Source organism: Grampus griseus (assembly GCF_964374135.1).
Source record: "Grampus griseus genome assembly, chromosome: X".
Taxonomy (NCBI): domain Eukaryota; kingdom Metazoa; phylum Chordata; class Mammalia; order Artiodactyla; family Delphinidae; genus Grampus; species Grampus griseus.
Genome location: NC_138999.1, coordinates 116028863 through 116056573, shown reverse-complemented (window position 1 = coordinate 116056573; position 27711 = coordinate 116028863). Strand labels below are relative to the sequence as shown.

The 27711-nt window shown below is 41.1% G+C and overlaps 1 protein-coding gene across 1 annotated transcript in view; it reads right to left on the bottom strand.

The window, feature by feature from the left end:
• Positions 1 to 27711, bottom strand: part of ADGRG4 (adhesion G protein-coupled receptor G4) — a gene marked incomplete at both ends in the record, with an annotated part of 111435 nt that overhangs the window by 71289 nt on the left and 12435 nt on the right. Inside the window, 12 exon segments of the mRNA XM_082646902.1 lie at positions 1110 to 1153; positions 5642 to 5712; positions 6064 to 6361; positions 6409 to 6935; positions 6938 to 7580; positions 7584 to 7686; positions 7688 to 10280; positions 10283 to 10619; positions 10878 to 10969; positions 10972 to 11351; positions 11353 to 11425; positions 25739 to 26353. Coding sequence (XP_082503028.1) covers positions 1110 to 1153; positions 5642 to 5712; positions 6064 to 6361; positions 6409 to 6935; positions 6938 to 7580; positions 7584 to 7686; positions 7688 to 10280; positions 10283 to 10619; positions 10878 to 10969; positions 10972 to 11351; positions 11353 to 11425; positions 25739 to 26353 — 5776 coding nt within the window.

Genomic DNA, 27711 nt, shown 5'->3' with positions numbered 1-27711 from the left:
TAAAGCTGCGTTCTGAAGAAGGCCTATTTCTATAATAGAATAATAATGATAATAACAGTAGCCAACATTTGTAGAGCTCTTGTTCTGCATGTTTTAATTCATGTTATCTTCACAAGAACTTTATGAGGTAGTGCTATTATTATCCCCATTCTACAGATGAAGGAACTGAGCCTTAGCCAAGGTCACAAAGACCTAATATTTCATTTCGGAATGTTCTGTCTACTAAAAGATATGTTATGAAAGAATAGGGCTGTCCTTAACCTCGATCTCTATAGCGAGGTCCTCAAACATTCTAAATTCCTCTACTCCTCCATTACCGAGCACATTTCAGATTCATAAACTTACCTATGCCTTTTCTCCATTTCCATTTGTAGATACATCTTTTGGAAGAACACATTTCCTATATTTCCTATCAGCTCTTGAAAGTCAGATGCGCCTGTGTTTACCTAAAATTTCTCTCTATGTCCAATCGAAGCCATGCCCCCCCCCGCGACTGATCCATATTTGGTGAAGTCCCTGTTCATCCTACCCATTCCACTGGTACCTATCTTCTCAGCTTTCATCTTCTCAGTCTGAAGAGGACTCTTCTTTTTGAACCCTCTCCTCTTGCTGCAAGAGTAGAGCAGACCCTCTACCCTTAGCACCCTGAACATTTTAATGACCTTTCCATGAGCCTCCTATGGCTATATGTCCTTCTTGGGCTGCATCGAGCAGACCAGCAATAGCCAGTGTTCCGGGAGGAGCCAGACCACGAGTCTGAACAGGACCGAGGCTGCTTTCCATGTTGTTTTTCAATTTCCCTGCTCAGTATTTCCTGGACTTTTTTGATGACAATAAATGCTTTATTGACCTATCCCCAAATTATGACCACTTTGGACCCCATTTTCTCTTCACTACAAAGAGGCAGCAGGCAGGCTGTTAGGCTGTGCCGTGACCAACAAAAACAACTTATTTCGTGAAGGCAAGAGCCCATTTACAGCATCTGTAAAATAACCACCAGGTACTTTGATCTCCTTCTGACAACTCTGACCAACAGGCTACACATACAGAATTAAATGGAAGGAAAATCAGAACTAAATGTACCAGCTACGAATAAACTCAGCTCCTACCTGTATGGTACACGGGAAATTGTAGCCATTCCTTGCCCTTCTCTCTGTTTCAAATAACACAAAAGAAAAGTACGTAGTCACTGAAATCTTTAAACAAACGTCACAATTGACTAGGGGGCTTATCGTTAACAACCACGATCGTAATTATACTTTACATTTATGTAACCCATTGCCATCTAAAAATCACCTGCAAAAACATCAATGCATTTAGTCCTGACACCAACACTGTAGGGTAGGTAATGCAGGGGTGGTCACCCCATTTTCTAGTCTCACAGAACTTAAATGATCTGCCCAGTATCCCACAGCTGATGGCTCACAGGATTTGGATCCAAACATGGCGATGATAATTTTAACACTAGCAAGATTTCACTGTACTCTATGTCCTGTGCTAAGCACTGTATGTAAGTTATCTCGTTCCATCTTTCCAACAGCCCTGTGAAGAACGGTGATATTATTATCCTCATTTTACAGATGAGGAAACTGAGGCATAGGAAGTTTAATTAAGTTGCCCAAGGTCTCACAGTTAGGAAGTGGAAAAGCAGAGATTCTAACCCAGGCAGCCTGACTCTGGGGACCATATTATCACCAAAAGGTTTTTACATCTATTATTTGACAGGAATTTTACTTATGTGATGTTATGTATACTGTGTTCAATCTTTAAATTCTGACTCAGGTATTTACAGAGTGTATTTTAAATGATGGCAGATAATTTGGAATGCACTGTCGGCTTGACTGTATTTTGTATAGTCAAAATATTTGTCTCAGATTTAAACACCTTAAACCCTGGGCGCATACTAATTCTTTCAGAATCTAACATTGTAAAGCTTTGAGGCACTGGAACAGATGATGGAAGATAGTTTTGTCACACTCTGGATTTATTACGTGAATGCCTGTCTTGCAAACAATTGTGTCACTCTTGGAAAAACCAGGCTTTCTTGCCAGATGTCTACAACCAAGAAATTCCATTTATCATTTACAATCCCCAAATCATTCCATACTACTGTAGCCCCCAAAATGTGCCTCAAAAAACTACCACATAGACAGTTCAGAAAAGCAGAGGATGGCTTTCTTAGTGGCTTCTTGTGCAGATCCCAAAGAAAGTAATGTAATTTGACCCTCAGTTATCACAACTGAACTTTGCCTGATAATATACACTTGAATGGAAAGCTATTTAGCTATATCTAATCAGGTATAGGATGGGTCGCAAGTAGATTTGTTTTGAAAAATTACTTACAAACGTTCGGTCCATGGTTATTTCTTCCTCAGTAGTGTCTCTGTACCAAAATCATCAAAAAATTATAGAAAAATGAAATATAGTACCAAATACATGAGGGAACAAGTTCAGGAGAAAGACAACTCAGGCAGAACAGTAACATCCACCAGCTTGGAATTCTCATAATACTAGGGCTCTAAGGAGACACTTTAAAAGAGCTGGGTCATTATTTGCACTCCAAAATGGTGGTAAGACTTTGCTTCAGCAATCCCACTTCTAGAAATCTATACCAGCCGGGGTGTATAAAATATATATACTAAAGTGAAGTAACTGAAATGTCCATCACTAAGGTAATTGGATAAATACACCAAGGCACACACATACAAAAGAATTCTACGCAGTCATCAAAATGAATAAGCTAGATCTGTATGTATTGGCCTGAGAGGATGTACATGAGGTATTCTAAAACAAGAAAAGAAAGTTGTAAAACAGTGTGTAGAGTGGGAGCCCATTCTCTTAGTAAACACATGGCAACAAATCTAGAGAAATATATAAAATAAGCTGTTAACCAGAGTAGGTGGGGAAAGGCAGGTTTCTGAAGATTTTTGCTATCCATGCTATATATTTCTGTAAAGCTCTAAGATTTTACAATGACCACATATTACCTTGGTGATAAAGAAAAATCATAGACACAGTTCTTTAAAAGAATGTTGTATACTCCAGACATTTCCAATTTTCTTTTAATAACCTATCGTGGATTTACTTCCATTACATTCTATGAACCTTCTTGAACCCATTTGTGTTTGAACACGCAAAAGAAACCAAAATCCCAGGGTATGGAAAACAGGCAGTCACATTCAATGTTTTAAAAAATCAGCTTACTATGGTATACCAGAACCATGCTTATTTTTCAAAGGGATTCTTCTGGATGTCCCTTTGACAGGGGGCTAGTATATGTGCAGGGCAGGAGCAGAGAAAATAGTTCTCAGATGACCAGTTGCCTTTGTCATGGTCTTCTGGATACTACTCAGTGCCTGCCAATTTCACTGCAATCACCTCTCCAAATCTGTGCCCCAGGCAGGTCTTGAACTAACCAGCGTTCCTCACTCACTTTAAACATTTCAAATTCCCTTGGAATTTCTAATTCCTGAAAGTGCATTATCCAAAAGTAAAAGGTCTTATAAATCCTCATGCAATGGCCATCCCTAGCCTTTCATCCCTTTAAGACATGATTTTTTTTTCCTTAAGTCACACAATCATAGCATATTAAAGCTAAAAGTGGTATTAGGGGTAACTGAGTCCAATTCTACTGTTTCCCCTATTTACTTTCTTCTGTTTTGTTCTCCCATTGGCTTTATACCCTACAGTAATAATATAAACTTCTTTCTCATTCCAAAGAGAACTTACACTCAGAAGCGAAGATGAAACTCAAAATGCAGCAGTCTCTAAATCTCAGAGAAAAACAAAGGAAATCCCCTCGGGATAGAAACAGACCCACAGTGGATGACACTCACATACCTGCTTTTAATTTGAGCAGCCAGATTAGCAAGAACAGATTCACTGTCCTGAAATATAGAAGTCAACTGTAAAAGATAAGACATATCAGTTTGAGGACTCCTGCTGCTCTTTCTTAACCCAGCAACGTTACCTGAGATGATGTGATCATTAAGCTGCATTCATTATTTCAGTTGGTTCAACATCTCCATCTCTCCACTCAGCTTTTCAATTTACATTTTACCTATTGTTATGGGATGAACTGTGTCCCCCCCCCCCAAATTCATGTTGAAGCTCTAACCCCTTCATGTGACTGTATTTGGAAATAGGGCCTTTAAGGAGGTAATTAAGGCTAAATGAGGTCATAAGGGTGGAGCCCTAATCTGATAGGACTGGTGTCCTTATAAGAAGAGGAAGAGACACCAGAGATCTCTCTTTCTCTGCGTGCACACACACAGAAAATGCCATGTGGGAGGACACAGTGAGGTGGCCATCTACAAGCCAAGGAGACACGCCTCACCAGAAACCAACCCTGCCAGCACCATGATTTTGGACTTCCAAGCTCCAGAACTGTAAGAAAATAAATGTCTGTAAAATAACATACACATAACTGAACCACTTTGCTATACATCCGAAGCTGACCCAGCATCGTAAGTCAACTATACCACAATTAAAAAGAAAACGAAAGAAAAGCCTGTCATTTAAACCACCTAGTGCATCATATTTTGTTATGGCAGCCCTGGTGGATGAATACACCCCCCCCATTTTCAAGCACTTATAATCATGTCGTATATACTTGAAAATAAATGCTGATGGGGAGAGAGGGAAAACAGACATCATCGTTTACTGTTGGTGGGAGGTCACTTAGTGATAGCTATTAAAATGTGAAACATTCATGTCCTTTGATCCAGCTATTCCAGTTCTAGGAATTTATCCTACAGAAATACTCAAGTGCCCCCCAAATTTATTGCAAGGGCATCATTGTCAGCATTGTTTCCAAATAGAGAAAAAAATAGAAACAACTTAAATGTCCACAAAAAGATGCCTGGATTAAAAAGAAATACTACAATACAACGATCCAGTGAAATCCTGTTAAAGTATATGCGGTAGATCTATATTTACCAGCATGAATGTGCTCAAAGATACAGGGTTAAGTGAAAAGAAAGCAAGTTGCAGAATAGCGTAATTACTGATTCTAATTACTTTTGTAAAGGAACACACATGTATCACTGTTATTATATGTATAGAAAAAATCTGAAAGAATATACTTTAAACTGGTAAGAGGAGTTAATACAAGAAGCAATATCAGGGAGGATATTTACTTTCTGGGTTTCAGATTTTAGTCTCTGAATTTTTTACGTATTACTCTTATTATCAGAAAAATGTAAGGATAACTGAAACATCTCTTATGTAAAAGAGAGAAGAAATGAAAATGCAGAAAACAAAAATATTTTAAGTATAATGGCATACGCTATGTTATCACGGCTCTCCTAGGTTCCCCAAATAGGGAAATTTGGCAAAGACCCAGAATTCATGTCAGTGGAGGGAAATGCACAGTTCTAAACCAATTAAAATAATAACATCCCATAAAAGCTTTTAGCATTTGCACTATGAAAGAGAGACCTCATACATCCTCATGGTGTTGATTACAGAGTGGATAAATTTGCAGCAAAAATAATCAAAACCAATTTGCTGTGAAATGTATTATGGGTAGAAAAAAAGTGTAGCCTAGTTTTAATCTACTCAGTCATATTTTTTTCACGTATTTTTTATGTAGCACAAATATTCAAAAGATTATTTACCAATTTTTTGCAAATTCTTTTACAACCCTGGTAATAGGGATCCTTAGCTCTTCATCAAAGACAGAGAAGCTCATTTCAATATTGTAGAAGGAAATTGTAATTAAAAATAAGGAGATTAGGGCTTCCCTGGTGGCGCAGTGGTTGAGAGTCCGCCTGCTGATGCAGGGGACACGGGTTCGTGCCCCGGTCTGGGAAGATCCCACGTGCCGCGGAGCAGCTGGGCCCGCGAGCCATGGCCGCTGAGCCTGCGCGTCTGGAGCCTGTGCTCAGCAACGGGAGAGGCCACAACAGTGAGAGGCCCACGTACTGCAAAAAATAAATAAATAAATAAGAAATACCTGTACCCTTCTTTTTACCTTTCTGCCTTCAGAGAACTGGCTCCCTTGGAGAACACACATCCCATTGTGCATGCATTCTGTGATGCCACATATATTGCGGAACATACCTTTGGACTTAACAGCAATCGGTGAAGTCAAAGTTTCCATAGATAAAAAGGAAGGTGTGGAGTCAGGCCAGGTTGTCTCAAAAGAGGAAGACGTTAGTGAAGACACACTTGCTGTAGAAGGATGTGTTACTCCAGTGGATATGAGTGGAGATGGGGCTCCAGTAGCAGTGGATGTAGTGGTGGCTATATTTAGAACGGAGTCCTGTGTGGGCTTAGGAGGAACTAATGTCGGGGATGCTGATGCAGCTGGGATTCTGCTCCACGTAGATGTTGTTGTAGGGCTAGGTAGAAGCATAGCACCAATAGACCGGGTGCGGTCAATTCAACCATTCAACCATTATTAACCATTTGGGATGTAGGAGGAAAAGAAGTCTTTGGAGTAGAGAACTCGGCTTCAGTACTTTGAGGTGAAAACAGAAATGATGTCAAAGAGGGTGGAGCTGTACTGGATGGAATCCAGGGAGGGTATGAAACAGGTGCATTCACAGACGTGGCACCTTTTGTCCCGGCTGTTGAAGTATTTTCTGACAAGGAAGTCATCTTTTCTGTACTTGAAGAATGGTAAGTGGTGGCTTTTACACTTTGTGTGGGTCCAGGAGTGCTCTTAAAGCCAGTCAAAGAGGGGGAAACCTGAATATTCAAGGAAGTGTGGGGATTTTCTGAGGGAGTAGATGAAAGCACACTTTCAGGGGTGGCAATTCTGGAATAAGTATTTGTGAGAACCGTTACTTTACCACTGCTTACAGTAGACAGAGAGCTATTAGTAATCCCAGAGAATATGCCCAGAGTGGAGGCCTCATATCGTTGTGATGGTTGTCGTGTTGTTGATAGAAATGGTGAAAATGTGGTCTTTGGAATGGAAGAAATAGCTTCATGTTCTTAGAACTGAATAGAGGAGAGGCAGGCGTGCTTACAAATGTAGTCACTAGCCCAGCCATTATAGTGGTTGGAATAGTTTTCACAGAAGGAGAAGTTGGCTCTGTTGGGGAGGATAAGGATGTAGGTGTGATCCTGGAGGACACCTCGGTTATTTCTGAAGTAGTGAAAGCACAGGAAGCCACAGTGCTTTTTGAAGTAGACCCAGCATATGTCACAGGTGTGACATCCAATGTCGACGTTTGCACGGTCATAGAAGGCCCTGGGGGTAATTGAAGACAATAAGTATAGAATGATCCAGCTGTTGTGGAAGCATCAGAAGAAACAGCAGAAGGTGGAAGCGCAGAGTCATTAGCTGACATTGAGGACATCTCAGCCACAGGCCCAGAAGTGGGTACAGAAAGACTTTTCAAACAATCTGTGAGCGCTGTTTTAGAAGACTCAGTCATTAGTACCGTGGGAGTGTCAGAAACGCTTTTGGAGGTGAAGGCAGTGACACTAACTGGCCGTGGGGACCTCTGGTAGATGGGAATGGACGTTGCCATAGCGGTTTTCCCAAGAAGTACTGTAGGTACATTTGGAACAGAAAGGGCTGTAGCGATCCTGTCAGGAGACATCATTGTAGAATTGGCATTAGATAGTCAAGCTGTGGAAAGAGATGGAGTCTCAGGGGAGGTCTGTGTGCTTTCAGAAATAGGAGAGGCAACTGAAGACACCTCGGGTTGAGTGCTAGATGAAAGCAAGTGTGAAGGAGCTGTTATTGTTTACAGGATTTGATGTCCTGGTTGTCCCAGAAGTTATGGTATCTGCAGATGAAGTATCCTGGCGGTGTGAGAACGAGTGAGTCACAGAGGTAGTGCTTACTACCTTTTTCTCAGTCCTGGGAGTATATACTGAGAGGGCACTCATGCTCTCTTTTTCAGGAGACAAAAGCGTGGTCATTGTCAGAGCTTGTGAAGGGAGAGCTGTTTCCCCAAGACTGGGAGGCGTTTCTGAAACGTGGACATCTGCTGTTGAGGTAGGTGGAGTGTGCGCGCTCCCAGAAGTGGGAGATGAAGTTGGACTCTCATTAGGTGGAGTCACAAACGGAGTCTCTGAAAGTGAATGTGTTTGGTGACTGGAAATTTTCGTGCCCTCAGCAAATCCTGTGTCTGTCATTTCCGAGGATGAAGTACTGTGGGAGTCTGAAATAAGAGGATTCTTTGATGAGGACATTTCTGTCACCTTCAGAGTTCTAGGGGTCTTTCCCAGGGAGGTGGTCATCCGCTCCTTGTCAGAAGATAAGGTAGAAATGTCAGTCACTAATAAGGTGGGGACCAGTGTGTTTACAGGATGTGTGGAAGATTGAGAAATGTGACCGTAGAGTGAAGTAATAAGCTTGTTGGCGGAGGTGTGTGAGGGCATAGTGTCATCAACAATGGAAGTGTCTGTGGTGCCGGTAGCCAAGCTAACAACGTGTCCACTACCACTGAAAGTGTATGGAAAGCTGAGAGCAGGGGTAGAAGTCTCCTCCACTTGAGCTACGGGTTGGGTTGCTAATGGTGTAGACATAGTTGAGGTTACATGAGTGGAGGACACAACGGGAGTGTTGTCAGGGAGAGCTTTAGAGCAGCCAAGAGTGGGTGTGGAAGGGGTTACTGTGTCAGCTGACGGGGACAGAATGGTGGTCTCAGCCTTAGTTGCCACAGGAGTGGGAGGCCTCAGCGAGGGGACTCGAGTTTCTGCCAGAGAGGGAACCGCCGTGGGTGTCATCCTGACAGAGATCCCTGTGGCCTCTGAAGTGGTGTGGATGGAGTCTCTGTGGGAAGGCACGGTACCGCTGGTTGTGGAAGTGCTCTGATCCAATGGCGGCATCGATGCTGTGGTCACTGCAGCTGATGACAGAGTTGAGATATCTGAGGGTAGAGATGTGGAGGAAGCCCTGGCCAATGTAGAAGGCCCAGGCATGGTAACCTTAGTCTCCTCAGACAGCACCATAGAGGTGACAGCAGAGACATTAACCGGCAGTGAGAACACAAGGGTAATAGGCACAGGGGCTGCTGAGGAATGCGTGGCTATAGGCTGTGGAAACAAGGCACCAGCAGTCAAGGACATAGCCGTCCTGTCTGTAGGGATAGTGGCAAAACTCATCCTCAGTATTCTTGTGGTGGAAGCACCCAGGGGTTCAGAAAATGTCTCTGTGCTCCCACAAGTGGGAGATGGGGCTGGATTCCCCTCAGGTAGAGTCTCTGAAGTCCAATGTGCTGTGTAGATGTGGGTGGAATTAAAGATTTCTGTAGTTCCATGAGGTGAATTCTTAGGTGTGGTTTTCACCGATTTTGTAGAAAGCCAACTTTCTCTCGCTTCAGTAGTTGCAGTTGTATTATCCAATTGGGTAGTCAGCTTCTCCATATCAGGAAGTGGGGAAACAGATTCATCTGTTGCTTCCAGTATCGTTGCAAATGGAGAAACCTCGGTTGTCGTTGCTACAGTCGATTTTCCCTTAAGAAAATGGGAAGTGGTTTCTTTCCTTGTCACAGCAGTTCTGAATCTTTGTGCTGTTGCAGACTCTGCAACAGGGGCTATTGTCTCTCCAGATGCAATTGTACCATTTGTCTCTGTTTGCGTGTTCTCAGAAGCACTCTCCTCAGTAGAAAAATTTGGTTCAACATAAGCAAGGGTAGATATTCTATCTACTGGTGGAACAACTGTCTCCCTTGGTGTTGAAAGAAGTTCATTTCCAGCTACTGTGGACATAGAGGTGGGTTTTAGTAGTAAACTGGTAAGTTTACACTCAGGCAGTTTGGTTACAGATGTGGCTCCAGAAACTGTGGAGAAATTAGCAAACCATGGAGATGTCAATTTGGATAGAATTGCTGTATATCTGTCGGTAGTAACATCAGCGGTGGTAGTGGCCTCACTCTCTGTGGATGCTTCTGGTTGGACGATAATATTAGCAGTTGTGGATGAATGCTCTGTATTAGAAGTACTCCCATGGAATGCTGATGTCAACAGGGTCTGTTCTGGTCTGGAAGTCCAAATGATCTCATTGGTGGAGGATAGATGGTTACCTTCATCAGTTACTGATGTGGGACCAGACTCAGACACCTTGGATGTGGAAGCTGATCTAGTGGAAATCAGAGAAAGCATGTTTTCACCACCGGGGGGTGTATTCTGGGTATATACTGGCCCAGTGATTGTGGGGTAAAGCATAGTTCCAGCCACTGTAGGTGCAAGTGTGATCCCAGTAGTCAAGGCTGCATGTGTAGTCTCAGCATCAATAACTGTCTGTACACTCTGAGCTCTGGTGAATGGAGAGGATGTCCTAAAAGAAAGGGCCACGGAAGAGGCCTCTTTGGCACAGAGGTAGATATTGTGCCCTCCACTCTGGGTGAAGAGACATCCTGGAAATTTGTAAATGCCGGCTCTGTTTCAACTGTTCTTAGCGCAGGTGTCATTTCAATAGACCTAGTTGAATAAACTGTAAAGGGTATTTCCATATCAGTTGTTGCCAATGTGGATGCCGTCTGATTTCTAGGAAATACAGAATCCACTGGAACAGCTGTGGAGAGGAGCACAGACTCAGGTGGCAGTGCTGATGCAGTCCCAACGTGAGTAGTTGTAGCTGAAGTCTGGTCCACCGTGAACTGAGGTACACTTCCAGCAGCTGTAGATGCAAGAAACTCCTGGCTAGGGCTTCCCTGGTGGCGCAGTGGTTGAGAGTCCGCCTGCCGATGCAGGGGACACGGGTTCGTGCCCCGGTCCGGGAAAATCCCACATGCCACGGAGCGGCTGGGCTCGTGAGCCATGGCCGCTGAGCCTGCGCGTCCGGAGCCCGTGCTCCACAATGGGAGAGGCCACAACAATGAGAGGCCTGCGTACCACAAAAAAAAAAACTCCTGGCTAGCTGTGGAGATAGGGAGTGCCCCCATACCTGTGGATTTGGGTCAAGATGTTGTAGACATGGATATCGACTCAATAGATGAGAATAAACAATTTGTCCTCCTAACAGCCGACTGAGATCCAGTCACTGAAGTTTTGAATGTAATTAACTCTTGGTAAATCCAGATGTGTACAGAAAACTAGTAGCTACTGTTGGATGAAAGGTCTCAGTAGCAATGGATTCAGCCATTTTTGTTGTCCTTGTGCTCTCTGAAGATGGGGATTTACTTATTTTCATGGAATTGGCAGTAGGGCCTATGGAGGTACTCTTGGTAGACAGAGCAATGGCTGCTGAAGTAGACGAAATGTCTGCTGCGAATGCAGCTGTCTCAGCTATGGATGTCTTTTTAAAAATTGGTGCAGTCATTGTTTCCAGAGGTGGAGATGTTGTATTGGAATACGATCTGGTTGTATAATCAGTTGCAAATACAGGCATGCTTTTAGACTCCGCGGTAGAAGAATATACCGTCCTTTGTGGTTTTAGTCCAGTAACTTGGTGTTGTCAAATCTATTTGCCGTGAAAGAGTTGTAGTTGTTTCCTGAATTGCTATATTTTCAGAAACAACTGAAAAATTACAAAGCATGTGTCACTTTGGATTCAACTTTAGAAGTCAGAGACAATTTAAGAAACAGCTCTATAATGGTTTTTCACATTTTTAAGAGGAGATAAGTATCAGATATAAATCAAATCATGGGATTACAGCTGACACTTGAATTATAGGGTTTGAACTGTGTGGGTCCACTTATACGCAAGTTTTTTTTCAATAGTAAATACTACAGTACTACACAATCCACGGTTGGCTGAATCCTCAGATGTGGAAGAGCGGATATGGAGAAACCACAGACACAGAGGGCCAACTATAAGTTGTAATGGGGGGACTTCACTGGTGGTCCAGTTGTTAAGTCTCTGCGCTTCCACTGCAGGGGGTGCAGGGTTCGAATTAAGATCCCACATGCCACGGGGCGCAGCCAAAACAAAAAAATTGTAACGTGATTTTCCCTGCTCTGGAGGGTTGACATTCCTAATCTCCACATTGTTCAAGGGCCAACTGTACTTGATTTTTTTTTCTTTCTTTCTTTCTTTCTCTTTCTTTCTTTCTTTCTTTCTTTCTTTCTTTCTTTCTTTCTTTCTTTCTTTCTTTCTTTCTTTCCTTCTTTTTTTATTTCTTTCTTTTTCTTTCTTTCCTTCCTTCCTTCCTTCTTTCTTTTTTTTTACTTGGTTTTTCTTAAGATGATTTTCTACTTTCCAAAATCTATATATGGTTCTCATAATGCCCTGGTTAAGTAACAGGTAGAAGGATATCCATTCCATTGTGTCTCCATAAAAAAATATAGGCACTCCTAAAAGAGGGGTGCATACTAGAGTAGCACACTGAGTGAGAGGATTAACTTTGGGAAATGAACCAATTTCTTGAAAGACAAGTGGTCAAACTCGCTTAAGAAGAAATAGATGACTTGAATGGTCCTATATCTATTACAGAAATTGGATTGTGTGGTTAAAGTCTTCCCAAAAAAGGAGGACCAGCTTTGGATTCAAATAGATGTATTTTTAAATCCTGGCTCCCTCATTTATTCATTATGTAATCATGGACTAGTTAATTAACCTCTCTGTGTTTCAATTTCCTCCTCTGTAATGTGAGATAATAACACCGACCTTAAAAAATTGTTTTGAGAATTGAGTTAATGCATGTAAAATACTTAGCATAGCACCTGGCATATAGGAAGTGCTCAAAAAATGATTAACTGTTGTCAAATGCCTATTATTCATCTCAGTACTATAAACTGAAAATGTTTTGATCTGGGACCCCAAGATTAAAATTTCTTTAACATATGCCATTTATGTATATATATTTACCAATAATGTATACATATGTATAATAAATTTACATTATGTACATTATAAACATACTCAAAATATGCCAAAAGAATATGATAGGGCTTCCCTGGTGGTGCAGTGGTTGAGAGTCTGCCTGCGATGCAGGGGACATGGGTTCGTGCCCTGGTCCGGGAAGACCCCACATGCCGCGGAGCGGCTGGGCCCGTGAGACATGGCCGCTGAGCCTGCGCGTCCGGAGCCTGTGCTCCACAATGGGAGAGGCCACAGCAGTGAGAGGCCCGCGTACCACACACACACACAAAAAAGAATATGATAAAAATAAATATAAACAGAAGTTTCACAATATTTTCTTCCTGCATTCTAATGTAATGATGGGCACAGTCACACAGGAGGACGAATTAGTATGTCTATATATTCATGATCACCAACTTCAAATAAGCTTTTCACACTGCCCATCCAGCCTACCACTTTTCTCTGGTCAATTTATGCTCCTACTCTCTGCAATAATTACTGAAAACCTTCTCCATTCTCAAACTTTACCCTCACATGTTTATCAAGTAACCTTTTCCTCTTATTTCATAGGAAAAAACAAAAGAAGTCATCAGGTAGAAACTTAGCTGTGCTGCCGTCTCAGAAAGCTGACACCAACAGTCATCCCTCCTTTCCCTAAGGAGCCTTCCCCTTCCTGATTTAAAACATGTTCCAGTCTGTTGCAATAAAACATAAAAAACCCCGGGCTTCCCTGGTGGCGCAGTGGTTAAGAATCCACCTGCCAATGCAGGGGACACGGGTTCGAGCCCTGGCCCGGGAAGATTCCCACATGCCGTGGAGCAACTAAGCCGGTGTGCCACAACTACTGAGCCCATGTGCCACAACTACTGAAGCCCACGTGCCTAGAGCCCGTGCTCTGCAACAAGAGAAGCCACCACAGTGAGAAGCCTGCACACCGCAACGAAGAGTAGCCCCCGCTCGCCACAAATAGAGGAAGCCACGCACAGCAACAAAGAATCAAAGCAGCCAAAAATAAATAAATAAGATTTAAAAAAATCCACATCCTTCTGCAGGTACTGCCCTGTCACTCTGCTCCCCATCACACCCAAACTTCTTTAAAGAAAATTGATCTCTACTGGCTGTCTTCATGCTCCCCTGACCCATTCTTTAGCCCACAGTAATCTGGCTTCTGCCATCATCATTCAACTGAACAGCACTCACTAAGGCCACCAATGGCCTCCATGTAGACAGATACAATGGATACTTTTTCAGTCCTCATCTCACTTGACCTTTCAACAGCTTTTGATAATGTTGACCATTCCTTCCTTCTTAAGATATTCTTTGAGTTGACTTCTATGACATAATGCACTCTTGGTTTTTCTCCTACTTCTCTGGCCACTCCTTCTGGCTATCAGCTTTGCAGACACATCCTATTTCACCTGGCCATTAAATATCAGGGTTCCCCAAGGCTTGGTCCCAGCACCTCTTTTCTTCTCACTCTATAATTTCTTTTTTTTAATTAATTAATTATTTTGGCTGCACCAGGTCTTAGTTGACACATGTGGGCTCCTTAGTTGTGGCATGCGAACTCTTAGTTGCAGCATGCATGTGGGATCTAGTTCCCCAACCAGGGATCGAACCTGGGCCCCCTGCATTGGGAGCACAGAGTCTTACCCACTGCGCCACCAGGCAAGTCCCTCTATAGTTTCTTCACACCTGGGATTCCAACTTACACATATACACAGATGAATCTCCAAGTTATATCTCTAGATCAGATCTCTATTCTGAGCTCCACATTTACATGACTAATTGCTCACTTGACATCATCTCTTGGATATCTCATTAACACCTCAACTCAATATGCCCCAACTTGAACTCTCTCCAAACTGGGTTCTCTTTCAGTATTCCCACAGTGAATCATACATTTAATTGTGTAAGCCAAAACCCTCTCCCTCTGTCTCCTTCATTTCCTCTCACCTGCTATAGCCAATCCATAATCTTGTCCTGTGGATCTTACCTGCTGAATAGCTCTTTACTCCACCTGTTTATCCCCACCTTTATCACTTACCACTCTGGCCAAGCCACCATCAGTCTCTCACCTGGACTACTACAGTAGCTTCCCAACTAGATTCTGCCTCTACTCTTGGGGCCCCTCCAATCTGTTCCATAATGCAATCAGAATGATCTTTTTGACAAGCAGATTTGATCACGTGTCTCTCACACATACACACACACCTTCACATACTCAGCTCCCGTTAGTGGCCTTGCATTACTCATAGGATTAAAAAAAAATTTCTTAATAGAGCCTAAAAAAACTATGCATGGTTTGGTCTCTACCTGCCTCTCCAGCCTCAGTTTGTACTAAGTTTCTCCCTTGTTTTCTGGGCTTCAGCCCGGCAGCCTCATTTTAGTCCTGCAATACTTGGCATTATTTTCCCACCACAAGACTACTGCATGTCCTGTTGCCTCTACTTAGAATGATCTTCCCACCCTTCTTCATCTGATTAACTTCTATTCTTCCTCCAGATCTCGCTCATGCATCACTTTTTCAGGGAAGACTGCCTTCCTTTGCCTCCATAACTAGGTCAAACCAATCTATTCTAGGCTCTTATGACATACCTCTTATGACAACCCTCATATCTCTTCTTCATAGTACTTGTCACAGATGCAGTTTTTCATGTGTGTGTGCTTATTAATACCTGTCTTCCTCACTACACTTTATGGGTAGGGCCTTCATCTTTCTTTGCTCACTCACCATTACATCCCCAGTGCCTAGTACAGGGCCTGGCATGTGGTAGATGTCCAATAAATATTTGCAGGCTAACTGAACAAGTGGAAATGATGAAGGCTTGGAATGAGATGAGAGTAGTGTGGGGAACCCTAATCCTACAGCTATTGGAAAGGAAGAATTGACATGACAGTTTATGTTAGTGAAGAGGTTTAAGAGATGAAGACAGAGAAATGTCAGAGAACTTGACTTTTGCTTTTGGGCTACTTGGAGAACAGTGGTGATATTCATAGAAATAGGAAAATTGGGAGGGCAGCCTCACTCGGAAGAAAAACACCCGCTTCAGGCTCGGATAAGTGGAATTTGGAAAGATGGTGGAACATCCAGGTGAAAATGGTGCATAGTAAAATTCAACACTGAGTCATAATTTTTTACCAGTTCAAATCACCCAAAATGAAATCATGCATATTTGCCATTGGGAAATTAGCATTTTGAATTTATCTACCTGGGAAGCATAATACCTATGATGTAGGAATAATTATGGTGGTAGACAATCTACTAACTTATTTCACTGTCTCGAGCATTAAAATTACTTTTAATTTGCATATATAGAAATTCTGAGATGTGTGGGGGATATCCTTTGGGATTTTGTGGTCATTAGCAAGTAGAATGAGTGACAATCAGAAACCTGCAACTAACTGTATAGATGAGTAGACAAAAGTTCACACATTTATTAAAAAAAAACTCAAAGTGATATAAGAAGTACTTTTTAACTTAATTTTACAGCATTGTTTCAATTATCAGAGATTCACATCCTATTAGGCAGTATCAAGAAACCGGTACATTTCAGCAGCACAATATTTATTTCAAGCTTCTGCATTCAAATTTTTCCATAACTGCAAGTAAAAAGAGAATTGTCAGGATCTTGGTTCCCATTTTTGCAGATGGCTTTACCACAGCCAACTGGCTTAGCAAACCTGTTACAGTGTCACTTATATCACATTTGAGGAGTGTGGCATCCCAGGGCCTGAATCACTCCCTATGAATGCACTAATTGTTGAGAGAAGATTTCACAATTCCCATTCCTTTACAAATGATTAATGATTGAGCTGCGTTAACTTTCTAGGAAGACAATAAAACACTACATAACACAAAAGCTTAAGTAATCTTCTTTGATCCAGCATTCAAATAGCACTGTTAGAGAAATCCATAACAAGTAAACTCTTTTAGAACACGGAGGATGGGAGTTAGGCATGATATTTTTATCTGGAGAGGGCTGAGCTATAGATGTTAATTGTTATTGACACTTCCTGTAAGCATCTCAAAAAGAAGCATAAGACTGAGAAAAAGAAAAACAAATGAGTTGAACAAAATTGCCAAACAGGTGGCATTTTAAGTACCAGATATCTCCTAGGAATGAATGCAACTTTCATTTTAACTTAAAACCTGGATTTGTATAATTCAGCAAACCTCCCATTGAATCTTTCAGATGAAAGTGGTTTTTTTCCAGAGACGTTACTGTCTCAAGGTTTTTCCTCTAAAGTCTTTATTAATAAAAACTCAAATCTTCCTTAATTAAATCACAGAATTTTAGCACTGTGTTGGAAATTGTATTCAATCCCCTCATTTAGAGATTAGGCCCAGAGAGGTTCAGTGTTGAGATGAGATTTCCACCGGTGACATATGTAGAGAAGAAATAAGACAGTGTGTGCTAGTGCTTCAATTATCCAGTACCCATAAGTGCATGCCCTCAATTTACACAGAATCATCACAAACCCTGGAGAAAGAAGAGACTCTACCTAAAAGAATCAAGAAGTACCAAATTTAGATAATAAAAGTCAAGTTCTGCAAATGCTGAACTGCTCAAGAGAAAGCTATCACCTAAAATAGTCAGACACAAACTTTAGAAGAGAGAATCACAGTGCTAAAGCAAAACATGAAGGCACCCTTGCAAGCCTAGGCATTGAAACCCAATGTGGATCCCAATTACAGCCATGCCCTGAAACAATATTCCTTAAATAATCACTCATATCCCAAATAGAGGTAATCCAATCAAATGTCAGTAGCTTTTTAACCAGGATCCATAGGGATTAAAGATCCATGGAGGCAACCTAAGTGTCCATCAACAGATGAAGGGATAAAGAAGATGTGGCACGTATATACAATGGAATATTACTCAGCCATAAAAAGAAACGAAATTGAGTTATTTGTAGTGAGGTGGATAGACCTAGAGTCTGTCATACAGAGTGAAGTAAGTCAGAAAGAGAGAGACAAATACCGTATGCTAACACATATATATGGAGCCTAAGAAAAAAAAAAGGTCATGAAGAACCTAGGGGTAAGATGGGAATAAAGACACAGACCTACTAGAGAATGAACTTGAGGACATGGGGAGGGGGAAGGGTAAGCTGTGACAAAGTGAGAGAGTGGCATGGACATATATACACTACCAAATGTAAAATAGCTAGCTAGTGGGAAGCAGCCGTATAGCACAGGCAGATCAGCTTGGTGCTTTGTGACCACCTAGAGGGGTGGGATAGGGATGGTGGGAGGGAGGGAGATGCAAGAGGGAAGAGATATGGGAACATATGTATATGTATAACTGATTCACTTTGTTATAAAGCAGAAACTAACACACCATTGCAAAACCATTATACTCCAATAAAGATGTTAAAAAAAAAAGGCATTGCAGATTATGTGATTGTCCATGTAGAAAATCTCAAGGAACCTAAAAAAACCTAAAACACAAAAAATCTCCTGGGACTTAAAAGTGAGTTCAGTAAGGTTGGAGGATACAAATTAACACCAAGCAAAGAGTTCTTAGACTTGATGCCAAAAGCATGATCCACAAAAAGAAAAATCAATAAATTGTACTTCACCCAAACTAAAAGCTTTTGCTTGGTGAAAGCCCACGTGAAAAGGATAAAAGAGTAATCTACAGATTAGGAGAAAATATTTGCAAAGCATATATCCAACAAAGGACTAGAATATATAAAGAACTCTCAAGACTCCACATTAAAAATAAAAAATCCAATGAAGAAATGTGCAATGAATTAGGAGTTTGGGATTAACATACACACACTACTATATATAAAACAGGCAAACAACAAAGACCTACTGTATAGCACAGTGAACTATACTCAATATCTTGTAATAACCTATAATAGAAAAGAATCTGAAAAAGAATATATACATGTATAACTGAATCACTTTGCTGTACACTTGCAACTAACACATCATAGTAAATTAACTATACTTCAATAAAAAAGAGAGAAAAATCGGTAAAAGACATGAATAGTTCACTGAAGAGGTTATACAGATGGCAAATAATCACAGGAAAAGATATCCAACATCATTAGGCATCAGGGAAATGCAAATTAAAACCACAATGAAGGGCTTCCCTGGTGGCGCAGTGGTTGAGGGTCCGCCTGCCGATGCAGGGGACACGGGTTCGTGCCCCGGTCTGGGAAGATCCCACATGCCGCGGAGTGGCTGGGCCCGTGAGCCATGGCCGCTGAGCCTGCGCGTCCGGAGCCTGTGCTCCGCAACGGGAGAGGCCACAACAGTGAGAGGCCCATCTACCGAAAAAAAAAAAAAAAACACAATGAAAATCACTACACACTTACCAGGATGGGTAACATTGAAAAATAGTGACAACACCCAATGCTGGCAAGGATGCAGAGAAACTGGACCACTCATACTTTGCTGGTGGAACAGAATATGACACAACCACTTTGGAAAACAATCTGACAGTTTTATATAAAACTAAATGTGCAACTACCATAATGCCCAGCCATTACACTTTTGGGCATTTATCCCAGAGAAATGAAAACTTATTCTCACACAGAAACCTGTACAGAAATGTTCATAGCAGGCTTTTTTTTTTGTAATAGGCAAAAATTAGAATCAGCCCAGATGCCTTTTAAGAGGTGAATGGCTAGACAAACAATGATATATCCATGCCATAGAATCCTATTCTACAATGGAAAGAAACAAACTATGGATACATACAACAACCTGGATGACTCTCCAGAGAATGATGCTAAGTGGAAAAAAAAGCCAATCCTTAAAGGTTACATATTTCATGACTCCATTTATTAACGTTTTTTAAATGACAAAATTTTACAAACAGGGGACAGATTAGTTGTAGTTGTCAAGGGTTAGGGATGTGGGAAGCAGAAGTGGGGGAAAAGGGAAGGAGGGAGGTGGGCGTGTTTATAACAGGGCAACACCATGGATGGTTGCAGTGTTGAAACCATTCAGTATCTTTTTTTTTTTTTTTTGCGGTACGCGGGCCTCTCACTGTTGTGGCCTCTCCCGTTGCGGAGCACAGGCTCTGGACGCACAGGCTCAGCGGCCATGGCTCACGGGCCCAGCCGCTCCGCGGCATGTGGGATCCTCCCGGACCGGGGCACGAACCCGCGTCCCCTGCATCAGCAGGCGGACCCCCAACCACTGCGCCACCAGGGAAGCCCCCATTCAGTATCTTGACTGTGGTGGTGGACACGTAAACCTACACAGGTGATCAAACTGTATAGAACTCAATACACACACACACACACACACACACACACACACGCAAATGACTACAAGTAAAACTAGAGAAATCTGAATAAGATCAGTGGGTTGTATCCATGTCAATATTCTGGTTGCTATACCATAGTTTTGCAAAATGGTACAATTGGGGAAAACTGGGCAAAGTGTACAAGAGATCTTCAGCTGCATGTGAATCTACAGTTATCTCAATAAAAATTCAAGTTAAAAGAAGCAAATGCAAAAGCCCACACCGTGCAGGTAGTTGAGTGATAACTGAATGTCCATTTGTACTGCAGGGACCACAGAAGCCACGGAGTCTGGCCTCCATCTTTGAAGGGCTTACAAACATGTTTTGCCGCATTCATCTTGTTCCCATTTGTGAACAAGTGATCACTTGCACAAGTGATCTGCATGAGCTTTGCTGTCTCTGTATTTTAAAGCGGTGATAATCCATGCTAATTCGCAGGGGCCTGTGGGCTTAATTGCCATTTGCTCCTTCACTTTAGACCAAATTGTATTATTGTAATCATTGGGAGCTGGAGAACAGAGGTATAGAGTAGCTGCATATTTATGAGGCATTTTGTTGCGGATGTACCTGCCAACAGAATATTAAGTAGAACATTTGCTAAGGTACCGAATTCTGCTTGTGATTTGGGTATATCACCTCATATTAAATCTTCGCGTTTTCCGAGCCCACATTTTGCATCTGATTTTTCTTTCAATCACGACCTCTGGAAATATAATTCAGAGCGTGTTTATTAGATTTGTGAGAGATAATGGTGACCAGAAACTGTCACAGACACATCTGCCTGTGGGGTAGAAAAAATATGAAATGAGCATCTTTAACATGATGAGAAAAAAAAATTGTTTTCAAAATGTTGTCTGTATTCAGTTTCCAGGCAAGGACATGAAAAATGAATCCTGCAATAGAGAGAGAGACAGGCTAGACGCTTCCATCTCTGAATCCATAGGCGAATGTCACCCTGTGCAGGAGACTACCAATTAGGAGGTTTGAATGAACTACAAACAGCTCAAAATGAGGATAGCACAGAGAACTGATGTACAGGGGCAAAACCAAATTGCCTTTTAGCTAGAAGAGCCCATCACAATGAAACCTTTCCTATCAGAGCTGATAACTGGATAGAAGGCTTAATAGTGGGCCAAAGGCCTTAGAAAGTACATAAACTATATAGTCAATCTCTGCATATTTTAAGAATGGTTAGTTCATAAAGTAATTCAAAGCAGCTGGAGCATTAGATTAATTAATAAATCTTAGCAAATCAATAGCTACACACACACAGGGACCCTATGTTTTGATACAGGGTAGATTTTGCAGAATGGACTCAATTCATGTTACTTCATTCTTTCCCAAGAAGGGATTTCTCAAATGCATTAACTAAGAATGATTTAATCTACATACCTTTAGGAAATCAGAACAAATCCTTTGTTGGATCATGTGTCTGAGCTGAGATTAGGAAATTACTCTCAATTTACCTAGAGAGGAATTTTAGCTTCTCATCAGTCCCTAATGATCACATCAAGAAATTCCAGTCACCATCCATACCTTTTAAAAATACATTAGATTTTTGTCACAGCTAAAACCTGGATACAACTTAAAAGTCCTTCAAAGAAAGATCATTGAATAAATTATAGCATAGCTCTATCATAACCCCTACACCAAAAATAGTCAGGTAGGTCTATACTTTCTGATATGGAAATATCTGCAAAATATACTATCGAATGCAAAAAAAAGATACAGAGGACTATGCTTATGATGATGATCCCAACTGAGAAAAAGAAAAACAAAGAATATTTACACACAAACCCAAGTTTTAAATTGTTTCTGCAAGGATATATAAAAACTTTTTAATCATTACTTTTAGAGAGAAGCACTTGGGGTAAGGGGATTGAAGAGAAAGGAGACTTTTAATTTATATCTTTATGCATTGTTTGAATTTTAACCATGCATGTCTATTACTTTTACTGTAAAAACTAAATCAATTTTAATGAATAGTTAACTTAATAAAATAACTAGCAAAAAAGGTAAACCAACTTAAATTGTAAAAGCTTATATCCTTTTCTCTTAAAATTGTACGTTTAATAATGTGTCCTATGAAATTACAAGCCCATGTATACGGAGATGTGTGTACAAGAAAATTCATTGTAGCGTTACTTGTAACTGCAAAAATTTGGAAGCAATTTAAATGCTCAACCGTGGTGAGTTAGTTCAATAAATTATAGTACATCTATAAATGGATATATGAAGCCCCAAAAGGGATGAGCTGGTTATAAACCTACTGATGTGTCCATGATAATATTAAGTTAAAATAAATCAAATTGTAAACCTATATGTACATATGTATATATTATTTTTATTTTTTTAACTATACACATCCATACACACCCATGCATACACACACACATTATAAATCCATAGGAAAAAAAATTCTAAAAAAAAAATAGACACCTCTGTGGAGAGGACGCAGGGTAGGTTTTACTTTATGCTTCACGTATTTTTGCATTGTTTGAGTTTGTTTTATTCACAATCATTTATTGCATTTGTAACTTTTTTAATAAAGAAAAAAGGCTTAAAAACTACTCCAAAACTAAATTACTAGTGACTAGCACCTTTGCCATGATTATTATTTATCACTGCACTGTTTAAATACTCCTGAGACATCTCCAACTACAGTGAATACTTGTTTATTAAACCCAGGTAGCATTCATGGTTTTCGGCAAATGTTCCCCCAAAGCCCTGTTCTCATGAATATATAAATATACACATATATAGTTTATGTGTAAATAGATTTATTGAGAATTGTAACCTAGCCATGTGTTCATTAAAATTTATTTTTGAAAGGTCATAATCCTTCTATGGACCATAAATAGCAATTTATTAGGCAAAAGCTGAAGCTAGACATGTAGTAACCACTCCTATCTATTCAGATAACTGCCTTCATTTTCCCCAGATGTCAGACAGCAAGATGGAGGTAGAAGAAATTCTATGGTGTTACAGCTCCTTCAGGGGTGAACAGGCAGCGACCATAGCTGGTAGCTTAATTTCCCCAGGTGGATTAACAACACCAGCAATTCTCTTCAAAGGAAGCTTCTAAGAGAGTGGCTCATGACCGTTTTGGGGCCACAGACTCCTTCGAGGCAGTCCTGCAAGGTGTGTGGGGTGAAAAGAATGGGCTTTGCAACAGGACAGATCTTTGTGCAAATCCCAGCTCCACTACTGATTTGATGGGTGACTTTAAGCAATTTATTTAAGCTCTCAGGGGCTTTCTTTCTTCATCCATAATGTGCCTGACACACGGCAAGGACCTAGTAAAAGGCAGCGATTATATTATTTTAGAATATGATGAAGACTATAGACTGTCCTCAGGAGGAAAAAATTCATCTTGCATTTTTAGAATGGTGCGTACCATCTCAAGGGCTTTGCTCACCTGTCAAGGCCATTCTGGACCTCAGGTTAGGAAACCCTGTCTAAGGTTTGGAAAGAACATTTGAAGGAACCTGAATAGTAGAAATAACATTTTCTACTCCTTTTACTGATTGTCATTTTAGGTTATGTTTTCTTTGGCTTGTTTGTTGTATTGGATTATTTGTATATTATGCCCACCAAGACTTAACCAGACCAAGAGGATAGATTGTACATTAAAAAGTGTACAAAAGAGCAAAATAAATGAGGGTCATCTAACACTTTATCACTTCAGTTAGATTTAGTCATTTACCAGCAAAGTGGTATGAAAGGCCATGGCAATTCACTGGCCAGATTAGGATTTAATAGAGCCATACTTCTGGTTCCTTCCATCAATGATAAAGTTACTTTAAACTGCTTTGAGTGAGCTGTTCAGGCTTAACCTACTAGCTCGCTTTTGTAATCAGAGCCAGCTAGGACTTTTCTCTTTCATTTTCAAGCCTTCAGAAAGGAGAAAAACCAAATGCCTTCAGGTAGTAGCTCAAAGGAATGGCTTTCCTGTTCCTCTGCATTAGTCTGAGCTCAAAGAAACACAGAAACCCTCTGCCATTAACTCAAACAGCATCCAGACCGTTGGTGAAAACCTATCTCCATAGTCTGCAGGAGTCCTATTAGGCATGGATCTAGCCCCCCTTCCCTCGCTACCCCCTCCCAAATCCATAAGAACAGTAAAGACTATTCCTCTAAGAATAAGTGAACATTTCAGGAAATGAGAAAAAATTCTATCTTGATGCTGTTATCAGTGACTTTACCCATGCTTCAGGACTGCAGCTGTTGACAATGGAGAAGATTGGATTTGACGGGAGAGTGGGGTTGGACAGAGAAAAACAACCTTATATTTCCTCCTAAAAACTGGAAAGAAGGAAGGAAATACATGTGTAATTCCAAAAACCCAGTTTTCTTACAAGAATTCCAACTAACAGTTCTCCCACAACGTCATTGCTCTCAAAAGAAAAATGAATTGGTTTATCAATATCATTCCCCACTAAAAGGGACTGGGGCTCTTTGGTAAAATGGCTGATTCTTGGGCTGAGTGGGAAGACTACAAGATGAGCCTGTAACATCTTGTTGTGCTAGAAAGTACGGAAGTGCTTGAAAAATAATGGGAATGTGTCAAAAGGACACAAGAGCCAGACTGAAGGACTCCCACTGGCCAAATCTGGGCCAATTTGAGCAATAAAATAAATGACAGCAACAGATTGTAACCCATTGAATAAACTAAGAGTCCATGAATTCATGCTGATATAAACATATAAACAACTGAAGGAATAAATAAGTAAATGTAGAAGAGAACACTCTCCCTCACAATAGAATACTAACTAATAAATGTAGAAAAATGATGGAGTTCTAAAAATCGTCATTTGGCAATCATCATAGTAATAAGTGATTGAGGCAAGAATCGTCGATAGATATAAAACTACTGGGTGAAAGTTTGATAAGAACAGGATATTGATATAGCCTCCTAATATCTCTCAGGAAATTACTCACTTATAATGGAAAAAGAGTAACTTTGCAGTGGAGAAATCTAACTATCATCATTAGCATCAAGTGATCAAAGTTACCGTCACCAGTATTGAGACAAATTGGCATCATGAAAGACAGGGAAAAACTAAGGGTCTGTTCCAGATTAGAATCTAAAGAGACACCATAACTAAAGGCAATGTATGATCCTGAATTGGATCCTGGACCAAGTAAAATACAACTATAAGAGAAATGATTAGTACAATTGGCTAAATTTGAATATGGACTATGAATTAGATATTAGTACCATATCAGTGTTAAATTTCCTGATTTTGACAACTGTACTGTGGTTATGTAAGAGAATGTCCTTATTCTCAGGAAATTACACACTGAGATATTTAGGGGAAATGAGGCCCTATGTCTGCAACTTAATCTTAAATTATTAAGAAACAATTTGTGAGTGTGTGTGTGTGTGTGTGAGAGAGAGAGAGAGAGAGAGAGAGAGAGAGAGAGTGTATGCAGTGGGGAAAGAGAAGGGGACAGAGAGAGAGGGAGAATGATAAAACATAGGAGGAAAATGTAACAGTGAAGCTGGGTAGAGAATATATAGAAAATTTTTGTCCTATTCTTGCAATTTTTCTGTAAGTTTGAAATCATATCAAAATAGAAGACAAAAAGTACTATTTGCTCTACGTTAAAAAGTAGACGACAAAACTGTGGCAACCTTGGGCCCCTCTGAGGAAGACAGAGCCTGGGCCTAGGAGTGGGTTATTTATAGTAGCGAGCAGAAGAGTTCTGCACCACCACTACCCTTGCTAAGGAAGACAATTCATCAGTTTCTCACCGCAGCGCACTCTCATGTCAACGGTTGGAATGATCTTGTTGATGAGCCAAACATCTTCTTCCCAACTAACCACGTTTCCGCTCAAACGCTTCATAAACTCTTCATTTCCCAGGATGTGGTCCCAGAGTTGAAAGTAGTACAAGCTGCTGGTGAACCTAGGAACCATGCCTTTAACATGGTCGTCCACTTTCTTGCGAAAATGTCCTAGAACCAGAGTCCCATTAGGCGCCAGGTTTTGTGGCTGATCCATCATTACCAGTATCCTTTCTTTACTCAGGAAGAGCTCTAATCTGCCTTTCACACCATCCCATATCAAGCATATTGTGTGCCACTGAAATGGAGTCAGGTGGTAACGGATGTAAAAGGTCTTGCCCAAGTTGTACACAATTAGCTGCTGATGGTCTCCTGCAAGTCCAAGGTCTATGTCTCCTCTACCCAGGAGAGTAGTTTTAGTAATATAGGAGAAGGCCATCCAGTCGCTTGATCTGGCACCCACAAATCGCAGGTCAATGCGTACTGTGAATCGACTGAGTTCAGGAATGGTGTTGGTCAGGCTTACATATGTGTCAGCTCCGCCATAAAAATCCAACCTTTTTCCTTTTAGTGAAAGTGCATCTGTCCACATTTGGGGAAGGGAAAAGAGAAAACAAATGAAATTTTTTGTAACAAAAAAATCAATTTTAACATCTTTTTTAGCCGTAGAGCCAAATCCAGATTATACAATACTATTATGAGTCAATACCGGTGCAAGTAAGCCAAAATAGTTGATATACAAAAATCATCTCTATTTGACGTTAGCATGTGACTTGACTTTGGCAGAAGAGCTTCTTCCTAATTATATTTTGCCTGGGCTAATAAGAAAAGTTAGATTAGTGTTCCCAGAGCACACACCAACTGAACACTTTGAGGGGGCGGTTAGAAGTGGGGTTGGGGGAGACCAAGGAAAAGGTAGCTTGGACTTAAAATTTGCTGCACATAATCCTCACTCATATAATCAGAAGATGACTATTTCCATCTACCTAACTGCCTTCTTATATTCACGGTGCAACAGCAGTTTATTTCTCCAATGCCTTTTCCTGAGCCAAATTACCTGATTTATTCTGTCTCTGGAGACGGCTTCTCACTGAGGCACTGACAGGGGCCTGAAGGATGGACAACGCTGAAGCTGCAGGGCTTCCGTTTGCGTTCAGGAAAGGGAGAAAGGGCGCTGCCCGGAGTGTGTCCTGATTCCTCCCTTCCATTTCCTCACTAAGGGGGCTGCAGCTTTAAGAGGCTCGAGATGGCCACGTACCTGGTTACCGCTGGCTCTGCAGTCAGGCAACCTGGGTTGAAATCCCAGCTCTGACGCTCATCAGGTGGGTCGCTTTGAGCAAGTGACTTAACCTCCAGATGCCCCACCGTTTGCTTCAGTAAAATGGGAATTCAGGGCCGCAGTGTTGCATGAATGCACAACCCAGGGCCACCACTATAGTCTACGCCAAATAACACCCCTACCTGCTGTCCTTACAAGATTGTTTGAAGATTAAGTGACATGATGTGTGCTCTCAAACGTTGCTGAAGGACATGCGCATTGGTACAGTCTTTTGGCGGGCAATTTGGCAATATCTATGAAAGTATAAACTGAGTATGCCCTTTGTTTCATAGGTAGCTATTAATGAATCATGATACTATCACCATCGCATACCTCACAACCCGGGGCACTAGGCAAATATCTGAGGCTTGCCGAACATCAACCTAATTCCACTCCCAGCATAGCCCAAGACAAAGCAAAAAGAGCTTTATGGCAGAATGGAACGTTAACCTTTCCCTGAATTAGGGGTGTAATGTTGGGACCGCCACTCTAGAACTGACAGCTGTAACAGCACACTACACAGGCTGGCAGGAAGTGACAACTTCCCTGCTTTGGGAAGATGTCCCCATATGAAAGCTTCTAGATACTCCCTAGCCCTACAGAATTCTCTCCCTCCATTCCT